Source organism: Anas platyrhynchos, chromosome 2 (genome assembly GCF_047663525.1).
Source record: "Anas platyrhynchos isolate ZD024472 breed Pekin duck chromosome 2, IASCAAS_PekinDuck_T2T, whole genome shotgun sequence".
Lineage (NCBI taxonomy): Eukaryota > Metazoa > Chordata > Aves > Anseriformes > Anatidae > Anas > Anas platyrhynchos.
In genome coordinates, this window is record NC_092588.1 from 140,463,405 (window position 1) to 140,478,885 (window position 15,481).

A 15,481-nucleotide genomic window follows, 5' to 3' on the forward strand; every position below is an offset into this window, starting at 1 on the left:
TAGACCCTTCACCAGCTTCGTTGCCCTTCTCTGGACATGCTCCAGCACCTCAATGTCCTTGTTGTAGTGAGGGGTCCAAATCTGAGCACATTATTTGAGGTTTGGCCTTACCAGAGCCAAGTAATATATAGCTTATATATCTATATGTATGTATGTAATTTTATAATTATATTTATTGTTTCCTTAACCTCTGGCAGGCAGGCAACCACTGATAGTATTACGTGGTGCTGCCACACTATTCATATAATAAGCTGTATCTTAACACAGAAAAATGTGTGTTTTGATAGACAAAAAGGAGGGCAAGAGGATGAGAAGTCAATACAAATCAAGCTAAGCAGCTGCTACCTGAAGCAGTAAGGCAGTTTTTAATATTATGACTACATTCAGAAAGTTGCAAATACTCCAAAACAGTAGTGATCAGTCATCTGACAGAAAAAGTGGCAAACGGTGACTTAAAAATGAAACAGCTCTATACTCACAAGATGATTACTATTATACTAGATCCATTTTACTGTCTCTGGCTTGCACTCCTAGCCACTGGCCCTCTATTTCTTCCACTTAGACTGAACAGCCCTTTAGCACCAAGGATTTCCTACCATGAAGGTACCTGCTAACGCTAAAAAACAGTAAATCCACATTGCTAGAGAGGGATCCCTTACAGCAATATACTGCTGTAAGGGCAGCTGCTCTACAATTCATTTTGCATGTTCACACTTGGGGTTCTACCAGGCTTTGATTCTAGATTTAATATGGAGCTCTCCAACACACAGCAGTTAACGTGACCAGACATATGCAGGAATGTTTCAAATACCTGCCTACATTTCCATAACGCAACCTGAATATTCTTCTTAGACAGTAGAGAGTTTTCAAAAACATGAAAAATAATTCAAATTATGACATTTTCACGGCTTTTGAAATGAAAATTTTCTGTAGCATTTATACAAAACCCAGATTAGTTGTGTGTGTGTGTGGTGTTTTGTTGTTATTTATTTTTTTTTCTTCCCTGTTTGTCATTATAGCAAACCATGGGGGGAAAAGACAGGTTATTTCCTGCTGCATTCTCAAAATCAAATCTACTTTTCCATCAAGCAAGCCAAAGGAAAAATGTCACAATTAAATGGTTCATAAATATAACACTAAAATTACTATTTAAGTCAATGTAATTGAACAGAAATTAAAATGTAGTTTTTAATTGCATATTACAACTTAAATGGTTGCACTTAGCAGAAAGTGTTAACTCATTTATTTTTTAATTGTTAGCTGCTTCAAGGCAATGCAGAAAAAAGTGAGAAGCTCTTCAGTAAATTTGATTGTAGGACACTCAGGCATGCAGATCAAATAAACTATCGGTTGAATAGGTAATTAGGTTTGGCCTGTGATACATTAATGTGGAGACAAATTCCCAAAGAAAGGGAATAACTGTTTAGTTTAATTCTCTCTCAAAACACCACTCTATTTGGATATTTAAAAGCAGTTTCAAAAGTATTTCCATTTGATATAGAACATGACATTGCAAACCTTGTCAAATACATGCCAGTTAATTCTCCAGGAAAATAATTTTGTAGCTTTCAGAAACTTCAATAAATAAGTGCATAGGGTGTAAGTAAACAATAGACTGCAGGTGGCAACTTTTTTTTTTTCATAATTATTTGGTACATTTTAAATCTTTGGCCATATTGTTCAATTTGCTAGGTGAGATGAACCTAAAGACATTTAGATACATTAAAGCATATGATTAGTCTTTATTATTACAGTGTTTGTGCTCGCAGGCTTACTGTTTGTCTCACACAATACTAAGCAAGTCTCAAACACTTAACAGCTTTGGACAGTGTAAAACACACTCTTCCTTGGCCCAGATCAGGATAATGTAGCATGTTATGGGTATTTTGAAACTATTAATATATGATATTAAAAATACATATCCAATATTCTAAACCATATTCAATCTCAAAGACTGTTATAACAAACACGATATTATTACCCTGCTAATCCTGTTGATGACACTCTCTGTGCTGCTCACTTCTGTTCATTGTCCAGCTTTCCTGTCTTTCTTCCTGGCATACTTTATCATAACATAGATCTTAATCTCACTAACATCTAGATATTTTTTTTTATTATTTTTATTTTTTACCTTGGTCTGTTACTGGCAGCTTGTTTCTCCTACCTTCATCCACCTTAAATAGCTTATCCAAAAATCAGTGTCCATCACGTTGACCCATGCCTTTCTTCATAATGCAGCTTGAAGTGTTTCCCTCAGAACTACTTCAACACCACAACTAATGTCTGGATAACATTCTTCCTTCCGTTATTCCCTAAAATAGCTCAGATATTCTGATCTCTTGATTTTTTACCTTGAATGCAGGGTACTGTGGATCACAAACATGCATGAGCATACCACACAACCACAGAGCAGTTAGTGCCATCAGTAATATTCAAATATTTCTTCTATGTTAAGTATGGCTCATCAAGTTAGCTCAATCAATATATTAAACTCAAAGGAGATCCTGCACCCTTCTCCAAATGTACAAGATGACCAAGGATGATAACAGTCTGCTACGCAGAATACCAATATTTAAAGATTTGGTTTCAATACACTAGTTCTCTTCAGCAAAGACCCGAAGTTCAGAATGTTACCTAGCCTACTGTCTAACATTTTTTGTACATGGTTCAAAACAACTGGTTGTGCAGATTATATAAAAAGAAAAATAATCTACTGCCCCAATGGAATACGTCTGCGAGAATCAGAAACGATACACACTTAGGACCCAAACAAACTACCTGGAAAACATCATGAACATGGACTGTACTAAACTAAGATTTTTCTTCCATTTTGCAACAGTCCAAGTTGTCATGTAATAACACATTAAACAAAAAATCAGAGAAGTTTTCACAAATTCATAAAACACATCTGTGATGGCAACTTCAAGTATCTGCACCTCCAAGGGAAACCTAAATTTCAAAATTGTTCTTATTATCATGAGATAGTGTTTGTATAACTGAAAATAAGGGCAACTCTACTTCAACTACTTAACATATAGTCATTGAATCTGCCTGTCAAATTACCAAATATGAAGGCTGGGCTACTTTTTACGCTGTGAAAGTCTGAGGGCTGCAGCCAAACGCAGGTTTTCCTTTCAGAGCACAGCGCTCAACAGCAAATGATGCGTGAACCTCCCCTCCTTCACAGGGTGCACCTTAAGCACAGTCACCCTATTTCTGAAGTGCTGCCTCCTGGAAATAGTGGGAAGTGCTGTAACCACCATGAAAACACACCTTGACTGCAATATACAGATTCTCATAACATGTCATCAATTAATAGTGCTCTCCCTTTTTGCGGGTTTGGGTAAGTAATATGTAATCCAGCTCCATTTTATAAAGGATTCTTCAGGCCAAATAATTTGCATCCCAACTCCAAGGGTACTTAACTTCAAACATGGACACAATTCCTATTCACTTAAACAGAATGTAACTGCATGCTTAACCGCGCTCAGCTGAGGGTTTGAAGACTAAAGGTGGTATCTTCAAGACCGCTTCCTGCCTGTCAAAAACTATACAGAAAATGGCTAATAACCAGATCGAGGTTCTCTGAAAAGTCCTAAGTGGCAAAATGCTTATGACAATAGTATCAAATCATTCCTCGGCAACGGCAGGATTACATATTTATCTTTACTGGTGAAACAAAAGCCAAATATCTCACATTGCTCAGTGTATTTTTGGTTGCTGGAGTCTACCCTGGATTATAATTTCTGGGCAATTTCTATAAATAAACGTGACCAGAAGCCATTATAGTCATGGACTCAGGAAGAGAAGAAGCAGCATTGTGCATTATGCAAGAAAGTCAGATGCTGAATTGAACCAGATTTTTTTTTTCCCAACCGATTTATCTGAAAAAGATGATAAAAAAATACTGAAAAATCGGTATTTATTTACATTTATAAACTAAATCTAGATTTATTTGATACTAGCTTCATTCTCCAATTTAAAAATAGCTGGACTCATACTGAGAAAAGTAACTATTTTGCCACAGTCTAAACATTTCAAATTTACATTCAAAAAGCTGGAAGAAGAATGAGCGAAATGCACTACAGATGCTGATGCCATGAACCACAAATTCTTTCTGATCTCCAAGTTGTGGATCCTGTGAAAGTCCCATTTCAGGGGTATTTATAGTCCCTGCCTCTGGTTTATTGGGGAAACTCCACGGATACATGTCAAAGCTGGACTGTTCCCTCTCCTTTTTGCTGGATGGGCAGCAGCATGTGGGGCAAGGTCACAGTGAGTGACTAGCTTCTACCTCTTTCTCCAGCTTCCACCCCTTACACAACTGTAGTCTCCTCCTTGCTTCTTTGCTCTTCTTTTCTGCATTAGAGACAGGAGCCACTGCACATTTTGTGAGGTGACAGGCAAGAAGAATACTGCCAAGGGAAATCAGGATTTCCAGTGCCTCCTGGGCCCACCTGGGCCCCCACTGAAGCAGCCTCCCCCAGGTTGAGAGGAAGACAAGACCTGTGTGATCAAGACTAGTATTTACAAGTGATAATCTTCTTGCAAATTTATGTAAAATGGATACAAGAGTCAAGTCAGAAGAGAAACTGCTAAAGGCCAGAGTCAGATTGTCAAGGGCTGCTTGGGAAAGTTCACATCCCTGTTTCTCCTCACAGGTACCAGGCTTCCTTACGTCAACTACCGTGTCTCTGTGTGACAGGCAGTCATCACGTCAGCCTCAGAAATGAAACAACACTTAGGACATGAGGTAAATGAAGAAGTTCAGCCTGACTTCTAAAAGTTAATGTAACAGGATTTACATTAGCCCTGAAAGTGATGCAGCCCGAGCCTGGGTCCAGGCAGGTGTCTAACTAGAGGTTATAGTGCTGCCCAGTGAGAAAAGAGAGCTGTGACTGGAAAGCCCTGCAGGTTTGTACACTTCAAACAATTAACCTGAGCTTTTGGTGGTTTTCAGCTGTCAGGCTCCAAAAATTGTGGACTAGGTATGGAAAATACACATGTAAAATTGTGTGGTCAGACAACTAGGGTGATGGTTGGACCCGATGATCTCGAAGGTTTCTTCCAACCTTAACGATTCTATGATTCTATGAACAATGGCTGCAGGTCACATAAATCACATCTTCAGGAACACAGATTCAGTTGGAAAACCACTGAAAGCTGTACCTGGACACCACAGCATCGGCAGCACAGAGCTGAAATCAGGCTGCACGAGTCTGCTCTGCCCAGGACAAGAACCTACCCTGCTATATTTAATTAGACAGAAAGTTTAAAAACTCAATCAAGATAAGGAAATATCAGACAAATATCAACTGCATGACCTTAATTCAGTACATCTGCATTGCTGTTTTTTTTTTTTTTTTTTGAACTGGCCTAAGAGTGTTTATACAACATATTGTAACTACGCATTGGAAACGCCCTTAGGGGAATATATATTTTGCCTGTTTGTTTTCTTTGCAAACCAGACAATTCTGGTAGTCCTGTGAAACTTACACTGTTAACAAAAACTTTCTCCCTAGATGTCATATCAAATAATTTATACGATATTTAGATTCTTTTCTATAATCTCCTTAAAGGTTCCTAGCATAGCTTTCCTGCTTGCGTGGATTACGACACCTCTCCACCCAGACTAATTCTGGCCAGCCATGGTACAGCTGAGAGCAGAATATTACTGAATTACATATTTATAAACATCCCATTGCTTTCTATAAATAAAGAAATAAAGATTCCTATGCTTTGTCAACCTATCCAACGTAAATAATAGGTCAAAGAGAGAAAGACATAAAAGGAAATATATAAATTCCACATTCTTACATAGCGGTGGCTCAGTTGGCATTTATTCCCAGTCTTTTTCTATTCCTGACCAATTTTGGGCAGAACTCCACAATTCTTGGTGCAATGTTTATCACTTCTAGCATTTACACCAGTCACAAAACCTCTATTTTTTTCTGAACCCATCACTATGATAATTTCTTTTCTTCATTTTGTATTTATAAATACAATTTGTTCATTGATGGGTATCTGTCATACCACTGAAGACACCAACTTGAGATGTTAGTCAAAGAATTTATTGCAATCATCCTTCAACTTAATTCTTCCTTAGGAAAAGCTGAGGAAGTTAAAGGCATTGCACGTTAAATACTGCAAATGAAATTAGATTTTTACCCTAATGATTTGATATTCATGGCTGAACAGCAGAAAGGTCTTATTCCTGATTTAAAGATGTGGGTCATCCTCCCCAAGGAAAACTAAAAATAATATTTGAGAAAAAAATAAAATAAATCACACTTAGTTTCTTCCTGAAAGCTATTCAAGTCCAAAGTACAGTCCATAGGGGTGTAAATATTTCAGGCACAAGTCTGAAAGAAACACTATTTTCTGCATTCAGGGAAAAAGGATTCAAAAAGCAAATAATTACATTGTTTCTAAAGAAAATTAAAAATACATTAACTGTATTTTTAATTGAAGAGTTATTTTAAAATGTAAAAAACATTTTACTCATGCTAAGTCTGCAACATCTGCAGTGACACAAACCATAATAAACCACAGGAAAGCCTGGAGTCTTCTGACTTAACACTTTCAGTACCATGGTAATGCAGATTTTTATGTTTTTTTAAATGAAGTTATCTTTTCAGTGACACTACATTGCTTAAGAGATTGGTAATAGAATACTGAGATTTTCACCTCAGGGTCACTAAATTCAATATGGCCCAGATCAATAGTGACTCCAAGTCATCACCATTTGATGAGAGTTTGGAGCTCAGGTTAAAATGTATTATGAGCTTAGACTAGCTCCTAGTGAATAGCATCATAACTGACACTAACAGGTATGGTTGCTGGCAGTCTCAATATAGAGGCTTAAACTCAACGGGCATACAGAGTGATTTACTTTCTCAACCTACAGCAATCCCTCTGGGTCAGGGTCGAGGCACACTAGCAGGACACCATGTGCAACCTCAGACTGCTAGTTACTCACGTGTCTCTGTCCCAGGAATAAAAGAGAGTTAGAATACAAACACACTTTTCAGATACTGCATCTCTTTCACTGCTTAGAGTAAGAAAATTGAGTATTTCAAAACTAGGTGACCTCAGGTAGCACACTAAAACAATATAATCCTTTCCCTCAAAGACCAATTTATTAAAACATCTGGTTTACGCAGCACCTTAATCCTGCTAAGATACAAACTGCTTGCTTGAAGAATTAACATTTTTTAAAAGCCTGGAAACTGTATTCAGGTAATCTGTCATATGATGTCTGATTAGAACAAGCACCATGTTATTTGCTACTAAAGAGAAAGCATACTCAGATTTCAAAGCAGCACAGATGTGGGAAGATTCAAGGCAGAAGAGAGCAGGTGGCAGGCTAGCTGGCAATTATGAAATGTGCAAGATTATAAAATGACTAAGATTTAATTGTCCAAACCATACTTTTTAAGCTAACAAAATAATAATTTAGTATTTGTATAGCATTTTGCCTTATAGTGTTATAAAGTGGAGAAACCTCTGTTGTTTGGTTACAGCTTAGTTATTTTATACCATTGCTCCACAGCCAGCTTTCAAATAAAACCTTCATGATTACATATCTGACTCAGTTATCAATATCCCATCTATGGCGTACAGTGCTTTGAAGGCTCAGGCTGAGAAAAATAAAAAATACAATCAGCATTTTAACCACAAAGAGTCCAGTACAAGATCGCTACAGCCTACAGTTCAACAATTGGAAAAAAAAGGTAATTACTATGTTTCCAGCATCTACTAATAAACTGTAAATCAATGCTTACACATTCTTTTGTAGTATATTTTATTTTCCTAATTTAAGGACAAAAACTAAAATGTAGAAAATGCAGGAGATTCAAGTTATCTAAGCTTCCCATCTCTGTGCACAAAAATAGTTTTTACTACTCCTGCTTTAGTAAAATCAAGCCAGGTGCTCCAGCAATATCAAAAACACCCAAATGCCAAGAAGTGCTGCAGGATGACATGAAAAACAAAAATAATGAGAAACATGATTTTTTATCCATACATCTGGTCCAGCTGGAAGGGATCAGGCACTGTCTTTCTCCACCTTTATTTCCCCTTAACGGAGCAAGCAAATATCAAAAGGTCAAAAGTATTCATCCCTCATTGAGGTAGAACTTGGAATCCTATCTTCAGAGATGAATGAAGTCAAATAATGATATGGAATGAATAGGAGATTCCAGTGGGAGAAAATGAAGAATCTGTAAACCGAAAGGAATTATAATCCTGCTCCCACTGAAGACCGTGATAAATCTCCCATTGATTTCTCAAGGGCCAAGATTTTCCTACAACAACAACATTATTCACATAAACAAAGAACTCTCATGAAAACGTTTGGTACAAATCACGTAAAATCAAATCAGAACAAAGATTATGAGAGAAATCCCTCTGGTAGAGAAATTACTTGGAGATGATTCATCAATAGAGTGACTCCAGAAATGTTAAGCACATACATTCTTTGCATGAATATTTGCAGAAAGGACAGAATAAGTTCAGATGCAACAAAGCATGTCCCTTCACAAGCTGCTCTTTTTTCATCCAGTTCTACATAACAGGTTGCCCTACAGGAAAGTGAAGGGTTAAATGGCTACAAAGCAATGAAATACTTAAATAACACTTACAGGGCAACAAAATAGTGTAACCTAGAAGGAAGCCTACAGTAACACTGCACTCCTTAAATCTTAACAAGCATACACAGAACACTTATTCTGGTCAATTTTTGGAGGCAGGTAAGTGAAAATTGGAAGCTCAAACTAAGTAAATTTATCTACTTATCTGCTCTTAACAACTTTAAAGAAGTTCTAATCTGGCAGCATAAACATTTAATGACCAAACAAAGATAGCTTTAGAAATTCTTTCAAACAAGTACAGAAAAAGTTTGTCAACTGGCATGAGAATGAGCTTTTAGTAATTCCTCTCAGCTTCGTAGTCATATGCAGTTTGTATGAATACTGTAGACAGTGTTACATGAATATGCAATTTAGGGCTAGCTAAGTATGTATTTCCTATATTGAAAAAAATCTCAAGAGTCTCATTACTTCGTTTCCATGCTCTCAAATACAATTGAGTCTGTTCACACTATTTTTTTACAGATGGAGTTCAAGAACAGGATAGACAACTGAAGAAGGTTTCATAAGTCATCTGTGTAACATGCTCTAGCTATGTGTCTCCACATACACATTCACACATTTCAATTTAAACTTTCTTGTTGCAAATTAAATTCAGTATTTCTTTCTCTCCGTATTTATGAAAGGTTGTATTTATTATTTTACCTAGAACAGCCTGGAATGGACTGGAAAAACAATGCATCCAGTTATTCCCAACAGCTTCCCTTTTCTGGACTAAAACTCAACCTATTCAACTTTTCCTTGTAAGTAAAGATTTTCTATGTTTCTTTTACTGCTGATCTATTCTTCCTGTTATTTTTTTTTCCTTTCTGAAAAGTGTAACAATGAAAACTATACAAGATCCTAAATGGGGGTGGACCACCGCTGCTGAGAAATGCAGGAAAATTACTTCTTAGTTCTGTTATACCAAACATTATCTGAGTATCTCCCAAAGGAGATTTGCCATAGTTTCTTTTAACATCCAGTTTCAAGCAGAGTAACAACCTGGTGAGACAAACTCCCTTGAGAACATGGTAAGCTTAGGTCCCTAAGTAAGAGAGGAGAATAACGTTATTGCACTAGGAGCGTGTTTTCAGTGAGCTATGTACCTTTATGAGTTGTATATATTTTTCCATTATTTTGTAGACCATTTTAACTTGCCTAAGAAGCAAGTTTTCATCTCTATAGTCTGTTCCTTATCTACTTCAGTGTTTAAACCCTGTGGAAACAGTAATTAATTAATAGCTTTAATAGCTTCCACACCATATACAGACAACATATAGGAAAAAAAAAGGTTTCTGAACTACCAATAAAAATTAGTAGAACAATCTGAAACACACGTTGGTACTCCCCAATCTATTTTATATTATTTTTCATGTATATTTGCATTACTACTATTCCTTTCTTAACTGACAGGTTACTTGGTAGTTTGACAGGTTTTTCCTTCTTAAAACAAAGAACTATATTTGCTCTTCTGTATCATCAAATTGCATCATCTAGACTTGGGATACCGACATCGGAGAGAGCAACTCCAATACCTTAGTTCTAGATGGATGATGTAGTAACATACTGTTTTATTGAGCCACTTGGATCTTTTCACATGGATAACCCCTCTCAAGTCTGGCTTACTGCATGTAGTGCACATCCCTAAGCTATTGTAAGAAGGAGGAAAAAAACTCACAACTTAACAACCTTTCAAATGAGTGAAGCATGACAATCGCAAGAAAAAGTCTGATGGCAAAATGATTTGTGAAAGAGTAACTTTTCCCTCAGACAAACAGAAATGAAATGTTACACATCACTTTATTGTATGTCCATGCAAGAAGCAGAAGAGGGAGACAGATGCCATCCAGGTTTACATCAATGATGTGCTGTGGAGGAAAATACAACTTTCCAAAATGGAAAATGAGTTGAATGACAGTCAGAAACAATTCACTTGTGGTACAAGCATTTTCCCAGTGAGCTTATTACAAATCATATGACACAAACATCCGTATATAGACATACAAATGTCTCTTAGAAGCTACTACAGCCAGTAACATATATTCTCAATTTCTTTGCACAGTTTATGAATCTGTTGCTCTTTACTACTGTATTAAATGTTTATTTTACATTGCAGCTACATACTAGATGTCATGGGGAAGAAGCATACCTCATCACAGATTGTTCAGGTCAAACACCTTACCCAGACAGTATACCTGCAAACTGCCTGTCAGTCCCTAAAATGTTAACCCCATGTGTAGCAAAATAGAATAGAATTCAAAAAATTAGCTTATGGATCAATGAGATGAGATTCAGAAATATTGAACCTCCAAATATAAGCATAGAAATACAAATTACTTATCTTTTAAGAACAGTTCTTCAAGATGTTTTCATTTCTGTGATTCTTATTTCTGAAAGGATGTACATACAGCTTTTGTTCCCTTAGCAGTGTCTCCGAGGACACAGCTTCTACATAACGTTATGTAGCAGGTACAAAAGCATAGATGGAATAGGCCTAGTCTCATTCAATGGAAATCTGAAGGAAGACTTTCATGGAAAGTCAAAGAAAGACGCAGCTTCCATCAGAGGGGTAGCTGAATTTGGGGATCCATACAGTCCAACAAACATACAACCAATTCAAACTATAGTAAACAAACACACATCATACGTATTTCTTCTTTAATAATTTGCCAACACAGATTGGTAGAAAAAGCTGGTTCACAGAAATTAAACTAGCAGGAATCCACAAGGACTTCTTGTGTTAAGGTACACAAAGCAATCAATGACTGTGAACATGTGCTCTTAACTCCCAGGCATCCACAGAACTAAGGATTGGAGTTCCTACTTAGAGAAAGGGGGTGAAAATATGCTCCAGTGTGTAAGGAAGAATTCAGAGTTTCAATTCCTTACACAGAAGCGAAAAGCTGAGCATATTTGCAGAAGAGATCTGTTACAGAAATATAAAAGTAAACATAATGCAGATGTACTAAATAATAGAGAAAGAGAGAATCAGTAGGCATAAAAACATACAGCAAGAGAAACTTGGCAACTGGGAAGTCATGAAGCTTAGGAATCCAGTACTGGCAGATGAATAAATCTGACATACAAGATGCAAATTATTTTTGTAAAAATTTTAGGTCTGTATGAAAAAGGAGAGGGAGTATTCTCTACAGGCTTTCAATCAACTAATGGAGTGAGAAAATCTGCAGCACAGAATAAACAAACAAATGACAGAAGGAACTTTTTTCACTATTTTGACACTAATGTCAACGTGTTGCCCTAACTTCACCCGGAACACAATCCTTCTCATCTCAGTCTGCCAGGCAAGGCAGATTTTCAAGTAAGGAGTCCAATTTACAACATTTCTTCTGTCATCTCTATAACTCAGTTCTAAGATGAAAACTATACATTTTCAAGCCACTGTTTTTTTATAAACTTTACCAGAACTTAATTACACTAACTGCTACTAAGAACCCTGACCTCTAAGTAGCAGGAATCTTAACAATAGGCGTATGTCATATTGTTAGGACTTCTTCACGTACAGTTAGGACACTTCAAATGTACGAAGTACATAAGCAGTTCCATAATCAAAAGGTACTACACCTGGATATTATGAAGGCTTATTCTTTCCTTTTCTTTTTTTTTTTCTTTTTTTTTCTTTCTTTTTTTTTTTTTTCCCAGTAGAGAAGCTATTCTGACAAGCAAAATGTTATTAACTGCAATTAAGAGAAAGAACCAAACCTCATGTAACTTGACGGCACTATGTTCCAATAATTCCTAGTGACCAAGAATAGTATTTATATTAGAAATCATAGAGAGCTTTCATATGTTTTAATTAACTACATCCCATTATAACAACATTTCCAGTATCATTACACAAATTACATTGAACATCGATATAATCTTTTCCATTATGTCTCTGCTTGAAAATTGAAACTTCTCTAGACTTCAGTGGTATACAAATATTGTAGTGGTATACATACACCATGCCTCTTAAGAGGCAAGAAAATGAATCAATATTTAAAATAGATAACTACATTAAAGATTTTGAACTTGCCTTCTTTTTGTGTGCTCTGTTCCTGTTTCCCAACCAGTCATCCATCTGTTCCTCAATCTCTTCAATAGAAGCTCCATGGTCATATGATGGTATGTATGCATTCGATTCCTGAACTGTGTATACAGGGAATTCAGATTTTGGTTTCTTGACTTTAGGCTTCTTCTCCTCTGCACAAAAACAAAAAAGAAAAAAGAAAACCAATGCTAAAAATACTGCAGAGAAGTATATGTCAGAAGCAGGCTTAGCTCCCCAACTTCTAATGCTATATTCAATTTTCATTTTGGAAGAGGCTTAAATTTCTTTGTTAAAAAGACAGCTTAGTAATTTGCATAACCATTTTATTTGTATGAAAAGTAAATAGCAATGTATATACTTAGCCCCTCTTCTACCTGCAACTATGACTTAAAGTGCCAAACGAGGAGCACCTCAAAAAACACAGTTAGCTTTTGTCATCTGACAATTAAAATTAGTAGAGGCGAAAGCATAGGCAGCTGTTACAAGATTTCCAAAGTCCTGCTGGCTTCAAAGAAAAACAAAAAGAAACAGCAATGGCAGAAAGGTGAGTTTTAGATAATTCTGTACTGCTTTATGGTTAGATGTGTTGAGTAAAAGCTTCTGAACCAACAGATAGCTTTGCTGTTATTGGATTCCTCTAAGTACAGATAGCTCTGTTCTATCACTTAAACTTACGGGACTTTTTAAATACTGCACCTCATTTCCCAAAGTGACCACTGTTTTCTGCTCTCACTGTCCTTCAAATGATATTAAAAGGGATTGGCAAATTTAGGGACAATAGCGAAGGAGGAACAACAACAACCTAAAACCCAGTAACTGAACACAGATCCACCGTACAAGTGGATCTCAAAAGAAAGCTTTACGACTGACTGAAGACTGCCGTAACTTTAGGAAAGACATAAAGAGGATTGGAAAAGAGAAGCATAAAGACCCAGAAAGCATTCAGAAGCCTCAGGTATACCTTTTTTTTTTGTTTGTTTGTTTAAATATGCTGTACTCACAATACCTGGATGTTCCTAAAGATGCAATCAACAAACTGAAAGAGCTGTTCTAATGGCTGGCTGCAGCCAAAAGAGGAAGGTTGTACACTGCTTTCACCTTTCCACTCCCTACTGTGTGCCTGTGTGCTCCTCTCTTCTCTTTCTGCTTTGACAGTTATTCAACCACTTCATAAACATATTCCATTCACTAATCTAGTAGAAAATTACCCCTTTACACTCAAGAAAAAGAAAATATCTAAGTCAGTTAAAGGTGGTAGGAATGGAAGAGGAGAGACAGCAACACTGAGCTATGAGATCAGCTTTTATCTGCTTTTTTTTTTTTTCTCTCATGAAAATCTTCTTTTACAAATTCCTAAAGAGGACAGGGAAACTGCTCCCTACAGAGTGTAATGCAGAATTCCTTTTCCTAACATTATAGGTACAAGGACAGCCTGATGATTATATCCCATATACCTGGCAAGCTCCTAGGAATTGAACACTTAAGAAAAAAACAACTGGAGTGAGGATAGTTTCATGGCACCTTTCAGAGGTCATAAGAAACAGATTAGAAAAGTCATGACCTTTTAAATTTATTTTGTTCTGAGAACTTCTGTGAAAATCTCTAACTTTGCCTGTAACTGTTGTCAAATTACTCTCAATAAATATTAAGTAAAGAACTCATCCCTAGATTGTTTTGGCATCTTTCTTTAGGTATTCATAGTAAATATAATTAAATTACGTACAATCAGAAAAAAAAAAAAAGATAAAAAAAAACAGAACTAAAAAAGCCCCAAAATGTTAATCAGCATTCCTGTCATTGTCCAGATGAGAGAAATTTTCATTAAAGACAACACCTGTGCAAAATTCTTTTTGTCTCTTGCAAAAGGCAATTTTCACAACCAAGCCATAGACATCAACTGTTATCTCATTTTTCTCCAAAGCAGCCACATGTAATAACTTCTGGAGTCAGCACTAAGATTTACAGGGACAAGTAACAACAACTTCGCTAACTATTTACTACAAACACATCAACTGACAAAAATGTTCTAGAAAGTTGCCTGAAGTGACAATTTTTACCACTGTATTTCAATCCTGCAAAATAATCAAGTATACAGCGAGTGGTCATTTGGGATTACTGAACAGTGAACACATACTCAGACAGTTGGTTTTCCTGTATTTTGTACCTCATCAGTTACTGTTTGCTGATTTTCCCTCTCAAAGGACACAAATAGATAAAGCCTGGGTAGTTATAGCTTTAACTTCTAAAAATTTAGAGTCTAGGCTCTTTTATATTTCCAGAAGTAATTCTGCAACAGTATTTCCAGAAGGCACTGCACCCCAATTTAAAATCTAGTATCGAAGACGGTATCAAGGCTTTCTTCAGGCAGATAAGCAAGGAAGACCTAATACAGATAAGACATCCTTCTGATTGTTAACTACTAAAGGAAAGAGAAATCCTGCCTAAAGATGGCTGTACATTCTCAAACAAGCACTCAACTAGAATTAAGAAACCTGTCTCCACTATCTCCCATGCAGATACTAAAAGATGAAAGAGTTTTGGCCTACCCCCTACATACCACAATGGCTGCCAGACACAATGAATTTTTTTTAAAAATAAATAAAACTGAAGTCGCAGCACCTTTGACACAGGGCTCTCTGTAACTCACTGAAAACAGCTTCACCTCAGAATTTCAAAAGCCACATTTCAGAACAGGAAAGCACACAGTTTGAATGGCAACATCATAAAGGATTTCAGATAGGGGAATATTTACTATTTTAAAATAATGGCACATTAAGAGTTTTGGTGAAACGCTAACGGC

At 36.4% G+C, this 15,481-nt stretch overlaps 1 protein-coding gene across 1 annotated transcript in view; it reads right to left on the reverse strand.

Moving 5' to 3' along the window:
* DNAJC1 (DnaJ heat shock protein family (Hsp40) member C1) overlaps window positions 1-15,481 on the reverse strand; it is a 100,135-nt gene that overhangs the window by 19,390 nt on the left and 65,264 nt on the right. The window contains exon 8 of the mRNA XM_027450654.3: window positions 12,667-12,833. Within this exon, the coding sequence (XP_027306455.1) occupies window positions 12,667-12,833 (167 nt within the window). The remainder of the gene's footprint in view (window positions 1-12,666; window positions 12,834-15,481) is intronic.